General features: G+C 40.5%; 1 protein-coding gene and 1 non-coding gene across 2 annotated transcripts; both read right to left on the reverse strand.

The window, feature by feature from the left end:
- Nucleotides 1–306: 306 nt before the first annotated feature.
- Nucleotides 307–379, reverse strand: TRNAT-GGU. Its single transcript has one exon. It is a non-coding gene; the product is annotated as a tRNA-Thr (tRNA).
- A 4,375-nt stretch (nt 380–4,754) lies between these two features.
- LOC102523106 (calcitonin receptor-stimulating peptide 2) lies at nt 4,755–7,051 on the reverse strand. The gene is made up of 4 exons (XM_032490458.1): nt 6,966–7,051; nt 6,065–6,196; nt 5,458–5,642; nt 4,755–4,890 (listed from the first exon to the last, which is right to left on the reverse strand). Exons 1-3 carry the CDS (start codon nt 7,049–7,051, stop codon nt 5,483–5,485), a joined length of 378 nt encoding a protein of 125 aa, XP_032346349.1. The 3' UTR covers nt 4,755–4,890; nt 5,458–5,482.
- Nucleotides 7,052–7,540: the final 489 nt, after the last annotated feature.

Raw genomic sequence — 7,540 nt, forward strand, 5'->3', positions numbered from 1 at the left:
TTATTACATAATTTGGGGTCTTTTTTCCCCACTTTCCATTGAATGGAATAGATTCTATTCACTAGTTAAAAGTTACTCATTCCTTGTAAATTATGATGGTTGCTTTAACTTAAAAAAAGACTTGTACTTATGTGCATTTATTCCTATTAGTCATGATTATAACAAACAACCATCTATACCATTTACCTAGCTTAGAAAATAAAACCCTAGGAAATAAAATTTGGTAGAAGACACGTGTATAACCCTCTTTATGACATCTCCTTTCCTCCTCCTCAATATTAATCACTCTTTTTTTTCCCTCCTTAACAGAGGCACTGGGGATTGAACCCAGGACCTCATGCATACCAAGCATTCGCTCTACCCACTGAGCTATACCTCCCAAACCCTAGGTTTTTTTTTTTTATTACTCTTTTGAATGTCATGTTTATTCTCCCTAGAAATTACTGTGTATTTTTGTTACATACGTATGTAATCCTAAGTTTTATATAGTCTTGTTATACATGTTTTATACTCAAAGCAAGTAATATCATCTAGTATATATCCTTTGTGACTTGGTTTATTTTGTACTCAATATTATATGTGAGATTTATCCAAAGTTGATACATATTATTTGTATTCAGTACTACACACTGATTATACATATCCATTATATGAATAAATCACAGTTAATTTATCAGAGGTATATACTATCCAGTTTTAACAGCAGAAGATGGGAACTGAAATAAACAACCTTTATGATTTTAAGAAGAAATGAAAATGGTAACCAAAATAAAATAGTAAAAAGAAACAAGGGAATTTTCCAAATTACCTATTCAGCAGATTGGCCTAAAACCCAAATCTCAGTAACAGGGAAAACAAGCTATAGTAGCAAAAATAATTTCATCCGCTAATGCCCCTTGTATGGGTCTATTTGGGCAGTCATAACAGAATATCACAGACTAAATGACTTAAACAACAAAATTTTATTCTCTCTCAGTTCTGGATGCTGGAATTACATGTAATTACATATACATCAAGGTGCGATAAGTGTTACTGTGTGGAGAGGTCTCTCTTCTTGTCTTACAAATGGCCTTCTACTTGTTGTGTCCTCACCTGACCTCTTCTCTGTGTGTGGATGAGGGAAAGAGAGGGAGGGAGGGAGAGATTTCTGGTATCTCTTCATCTTTTTATCAGATAAGGGCCACACCCTTACAACCTCATTTAACCTTAAGTACCTGCCTAAAAGCCCTTCTCCAAACATAGTCACAATAGGGGTTAGGGCTTCAGTACATGAATATTGGGGGAGGAACAAATTTACTCTACAATACTGCCAAATCATATATACCACTTAGCTATTGCCATAACAATGTTACCAAAAAAAAAAAAAAGCAAAACCCTCAAAGTCTTACCAGCTTATAAAACAAATATTTATTTTTCTTGCTCATGGGAGTGAGGTAGGGATGAAGATGGTCTCAGTTGTTGCGTGTAGATCCAGAGTTCAGTTCAGGTTTAGGTCTAAGGGCTATTTTTGGAGCCCAGGCTAAAAGTACAAAGGATACCTAAGACTTGGTCTTTTCAGGGTGATGGCAGAAGCACAAGAGCACAAAACCCAATTACATAAACACATTTAAAGACTCACCTTGAGCCAAATTTACCAACATCTCCTCAGCCAAATAAAATCACATGACCAAGCCCAAAATCAAGAGGCAAGGAAGTCAATTTTACCCACTATGTGGCTATGCCGAGGGTAACCATGTAACACAACTACAGCATAGTGGAGATTTGGGAGTCATAATTCAGTTAGCTACAGCATGTGTTCTCAAGATCTGAGCGTTTGGCATGGGCATTAATTGACACTAAAAGACATTCTTTTATGTCATTCTAAGTGAAGTAAGCCAGAAAGAAAGAAAAATACCATATGAGATTGCTCATATGTGTTACCTAAAAAAAACCAAAAAACAAAAACAACAAAAACAAAGCATAAATACAAAACAGAAATAGACTCATAGACATAGAATACAAACTTGTGGTTGCCAAGGGGGCAGAGGGTGGGAAGGGATAGACGGGATTTCAAAATTGTACAGTAGATAAACAAGATTATACTGTATAGCACAGGGAAATATACACAAGATCTTACGGTAGCTCACAGAGAAAAAAATGTCTCAATGAATATATATATGTTCATGTATGACTGAAAAATTGTGCTCTACACTGGAATTTGACACAACATTGTAAATTGATTATAAATCAATTAAAATATAAAAAAAGAATATTTCTATTTCCTGGTTCAAACAAAATCTCAAAAAAAAAAAAAAAGACATTCTTTTGCTGCAGTGGCCCATGTGGATCTGGGTAGTAAAAACTGATGCTGCAGCCACACCAAAGTCTCCATGTTGTGCATTGACTGCCTTATGCACTCCTAACATTTATTCTTACGGTTTTGATTCAGTGCACTCTCCGTTGTGGTTTGAAAGTCAGATTGGTCACACTCTTTCACTCTATGAGCTCTGAGTAAATTGAGAAATACCCAGATTTCTGGTGGAAACTTAGTACAATATTGACTCTATTATTGGTGAAGCTGCCTTGGATCCCAGACTACAGTGGTCTTCCTGCTATTGCCTCCATTGGTAAGAATTTACCTACCTAGCCATAGGTACTGCTCCTAGAGAGTGCCTTGCCCATCTGTTTTGTTTAGTGCTTGGGAAAAAGAAGAAAAGCTGGTCAGATTAATCCAGAGGAGGAGAAAGGGAGAGTGAGCATTATGTTCAAACTGAAGAAATGGTCCCTGTAGGGGCCTGGAGTCACAAATTGCAGAAGTCTCCACATGCTTGAGGGATTGACTATCAGGGTAATTGCTGAAAATGAAGACCTTCCCACAATTAAGCCTGAAGGGTATAGGGCCTAGAGGGAACCTGAGTTGACCACAAACACAAAAGAGAAGGTGACTTGACTCCATTCATTACAGAAAAATTTACTGACTGCTACCTTGTGCCAGGCATGTTGTTCTGTGTGTAGGGGATTCAGCAAATTAACAAAATTACCATATTCCTATTTGTGTAGAAGTTACATTGTTCATAGGATAGGGTACAAACAATAAGCCAAATAAGTAAAAAAATATATGTATACACACACACACACACGTACATACACTATGATATTAGGTAATTAGGGGTAAAGAGAAAAAAATAAAGCAAAGAAGAGGGTTGGGGTGTGTTGGTGTGCTGAGGTACAATTTCAGAAAGGATAGTCAGGGTAGGTGATATTTGAGTCAAGATCCAGAGGAGATGAGGCCACTGGGTAAGAGTTCTCTGCAGAAAGGTACCAGCAGGTGGAAACAACTAAGGGTGCTGGTGCCTGTGGATATAGAACAAGGAGTAGTAAGAAGGCCAGTGTGAAGAAGTAGGATGTCAGAAGAGGCAGTAATGGGACTGGTGATGATAGGAAGATAAACTCACACCCTGTAAGCCATTGCAATGACCCAGGTGTTTACTCCTTGAGAGAGTCAATGGAGTATCCTGTTTCCAAGGGAAACATGGTCTGCTCTACCTTTTGGCTAAGGTAGGGGTCTTATGTTTAAATAGACTGAATGGGAGCAAAGCTCATAATTCTTTGTGCTTCTGAGGAAATAAAAGAGTCAGTAGGTAGGAGGATATGACTTTTCTAACTAAAAAACCCCACTTAACTGACTGTCCAAAAGTGAAACTGGCTGCCCAGTCACCTTGGAAGTTATAGTCAGGAGCTGGTCACTGGCACTTGCAGCAGATGCCCAGGGATATTGGAGCTGTGAAATTCCTATATCAAATAAGCATCTAGACCCTATGACATCCCACATTCCTTCCAATACTGAGTGTCTCTGATTCCATAGCATGTATCAACTCAGTCTCCCCCAGTTAGAATATAAGCTACATGAATGCAGGGAGTTTCGTCTGTTCCGTTCATCGCTCTATTCCTGCAGCTCAAATAGTGTCAAGCATATACAGACACTCAGTTATTTGTTAAATATAGGAATTCTCTGCTAAACTTATTGCAGGACCCTGAGCAATGCACTCTTCTTCTCTGCACCTCAGAGAGTAAAAAGTTGGATTCGATGTCATCTAACGATCTTTCCAGGTCTGCCAGTCTGTGATCCCATTTCATACTGTGAGCCATTGTTCTAAAGGGCTTTGTGGGCTATGGGGTATATGAAGGGATGATCCTGGGGAGGAAAGGCACGGATTGGTAGGGGCAAGCCTGAGTCAGAGCGAAGTGAACAGGTAACTTCTGGGGCTGGGGACCAGGGCAGTCTCTGAAATTAAGTGTGAATGTCTCTTTGAGATGCAGGGGGTTCTAATTCCTATAAGGGTGTTTCCCTAGACACTGAGGGTACAGGATACTGAGGACCCACCCCGAGCATGTTGTCTTTGCCTCATTTGAGCCAGCCTGAACAAAGTGTTCACAGGTCCCTGAGATTGTCATGGGAAAAACAGCAAAAATAGCAACAGGGACTCCTTTTAAGTGTATTGAAAATACAGTTTTTTACCTGGATGAAGTGCACAATGAGAACATTTCTTTACATGAAGAGTTCCCTTGAGGCACAGCATTACTGTGTGTCCCCAGATCCCCACAAGGCAGTGATTTCATGTCCCCCTGAGGTTTAGTAGAGCTGCGACCATCAACAGGTTGACTGACAGGGCTCAGATTTGCTACCAGATAAACCAATGAGACATGAATTATATCGATTGAATACAGAATCAAATATAAAAAGACGCATGTTGGGCAACTGCAACAATTTTATTCTGCATTTAGGTTCAGTTTATTTCAAGGAAAAGAATGTTTTCAATATCAAGAGGCATGCATGTATGTGTGTCTTCCATGCTATTATTTTTTGTAAGTAGCTTTCACTGCAGATTAAGAGTTCAGGTTCATGGTGACCTAGGAGGAAAAAAAAATAACAGCTAGAATTTTATTACTCATTAGTTGAGAGGCTCTTGCCATGAATTATCTCAATTACTTTTTATTTTAATGATAACAGGTTGATACTATTGTTGCCTTTAATCTGCATGTAGAAGCTGAGGCTCAGAGAGGGTCTGGCACATGGTCATAGAGTTAGAAGAGGACACAGTATTTGAACTCAGGTCTAAGTTCTGAATCCAGATGTACATGACATTGAGAGGAATACTCAAAAAGGATTGAGTCTTTGCCTTTCAAACTAAAAACTAGAATACTTACCATTATAACTGCAAAAGAATAGTGTTTTAAATGAAAAGGATCTATATTTTCTGGCAGATGATCTCAGTGTCACTGGGACATACTGAAAAAACAGAAATACTAATTCTAGGGATTTCAGCTATTGGGACTCTGTTCTTTCTCCAGAGAGTAGAGTCGTCATGTTCTCCTGTGAGTTTTTTTATGATACAGACCCAGGGAGGGCTAGGGTGTGACCTACACCCCTGCAATACCCAGCCATCTGTCCAGCCATCAAGGTACTAGGGCAGTCACCTTCTTCCTGGAGTCATTTCACTGCTCAGAACTGAAGTTCCCTGCTATCCTGGCCAAAGGCTTCGGAGCCCACATTGTTAGGCACAAAGTTTCTCTTAACCACGCTCCCAGATCTGCTCAGCCAGCCTGCTATCTTGTGGGTCACACAGGTGGCAGTGTCGCAGGATCTCTTCTGGGCAGTGATGCTGTTTTATAGAAGGAGAAAATGAGAAAGCCAGTCAGTGAGAGGTTGAGGGTGGGTGCCTGCCCCATGGGACCTTCAGTGGAAAATTACTGTTCTTGAGAGGGACCAATGAGCCTTAAATGTTTCTGCTAACCAAAAATCATCACAGCAGAAAATCATAGGGCATTAGGGAAAATGCCATAATTACTCCCTGCAGATATTTCCAGAGGTGTCAGAAAATGCAACGGTGGCTCTGGGTCACTGGCCTTGGAACACAGAATGGTAATAGCAATCTTTCCTGTATAAATAAATTAAATATCAACCAATGCTTTTGAGACCAGAGAAAATTATGGCATTATACCCAATCTCATTCTTAAAGATATGCCTTCCTGGTAAGCCAGGGGTGAGGGTAAGCTATGTTCTTGGAGAGGTGCAGGGACCTACCTGAAGTCCTCTGTCTCCTGGTCCAGCTCACTGACCTTCATCTGTACGTAATCCTTCACCATGGCAGCCAGTAGGAGGCACATTTCCTCCTCGGTGAGTGTAGCAGGATCAAAGTCACTCTCCAAGTCTGACCTAGGAAGGGGAAGCAAGTCCAACATCTGCTCTGAGCGTTTGCCTACCTTCTCCCCAGGATATAAAGCCAGGTTTCCTGGTTTCTCTACCTCCCCTTAGGATGTGGCTGCCCCAACTTTCAATGGATAGGACATAAGCCCAGTGTCCATTCAAAAATTATGCAGCTTCCACAGGAGTTAGGCTCTGTTGTGACCACAAAGAAATGGTTTGCTGGAACTGGATCATATAGGCTTATGAAAGCCGATGGTTAGATTTTCAGGAATATGCACTTAATGTTAAATACAGATATTATTCAAAATAAATGCTAATGATAGTTTGAATCTGAAAATGGTTTCAGTTTAATTTGAATGAGGGTGAGAAATTAGATGAATAGATTGCATATCAGATTTAATAACAAATTTATTGGCAAAGCAGCAATTAGAATGCAATCTATTTCTCAAATTATGGTTAGATTAGTAACTATGTTTGTGAAAGATGCAGATGTTTAAAAGCAGTAAAATATGCTCTAAGTTTGAATGAGGTATATGAAATTTATATAAATGAGTATTGTATACCTTATGTCTATTTGTAAATTGTGCTATATAACTTTGTAGCACCAAAAGTTTATGATAAACTTATATACACATTTACATTCATGCATTCATACCCTACCACACATTCCCCCACCTCCACCCACCAAGAGCCAGATGCAACACAGTACTACTGAGAACACAGACTTGTATGATTCCAGGGACTGTAGGGGTGGGAGCATTCCTATCAGGGCTCTTACCTGAGTGGTGCTGCTTGGAACATGCCCGCCTGGTACAAGACCAGGATGCTGAGGACCAGGAAGGGGGATAACTTCCAGAACCCCATGATGCCTCTCTGCAAGGGAAAATGATGTCACCCTGCAGCAGTTAAATATCTATGAGCCCGTAGACCCAAGCTCTGCTCCTGCCTCTCCCTCTAACTTCCTGGCGTCCTGGATTCAGGCTGGTCATGTCATTTCCCTTCACCATTGTTTCCTCCTCAGCAAAGTGGACTGCTGGAAGATCCAGTAAGCCTGTAGCACATCTGGTTTATCAAAGAAACCTTACAAGACAACTGAGTGATGAGGTCTCAGTCCATAGCCCACTCCCCAACACCCACACACTCTCAAATACAAACTGTTGGCCAGGACTCCTCTGAGGACAGACTTGGAGTACCATGTCACCACAGCTTTTCCTATAATGCAACACAGAGCTATTCCCACCCCACCCCTGCATTGCGGGGATTTTGCTCATACCAGGCAGGGGGCAAGGAGTAGAGAGGACATATCTGCAGTTTGAATCTCTGAGAAACCAAAGAACCAAATTCTACACTTCA

Source organism: Camelus ferus, chromosome 10 (genome assembly GCF_009834535.1).
Source record: "Camelus ferus isolate YT-003-E chromosome 10, BCGSAC_Cfer_1.0, whole genome shotgun sequence".
Lineage (NCBI taxonomy): Eukaryota > Metazoa > Chordata > Mammalia > Artiodactyla > Camelidae > Camelus > Camelus ferus.

Coding starts and splice junctions, on each gene's coding strand:
- LOC102523106 (XM_032490458.1), bottom strand. CDS start 7,051: ATGGGGTTCTGGAAGTTATCCCCCTTCCTGGTCCTCAGCATCCTGGTC. Junction 6,197..6,965: donor TTCCAAGCAGCACCACTCAG/GTAAGAGCCCTG, acceptor TCCCCTTCCTAG/GTCAGACTTGGAGAGTGACT. Junction 5,643..6,064: donor CAGGAGACAGAGGACTTCAG/GTAGGTCCCTGC, acceptor TCTATAAAACAG/CATCACTGCCCAGAAGAGAT.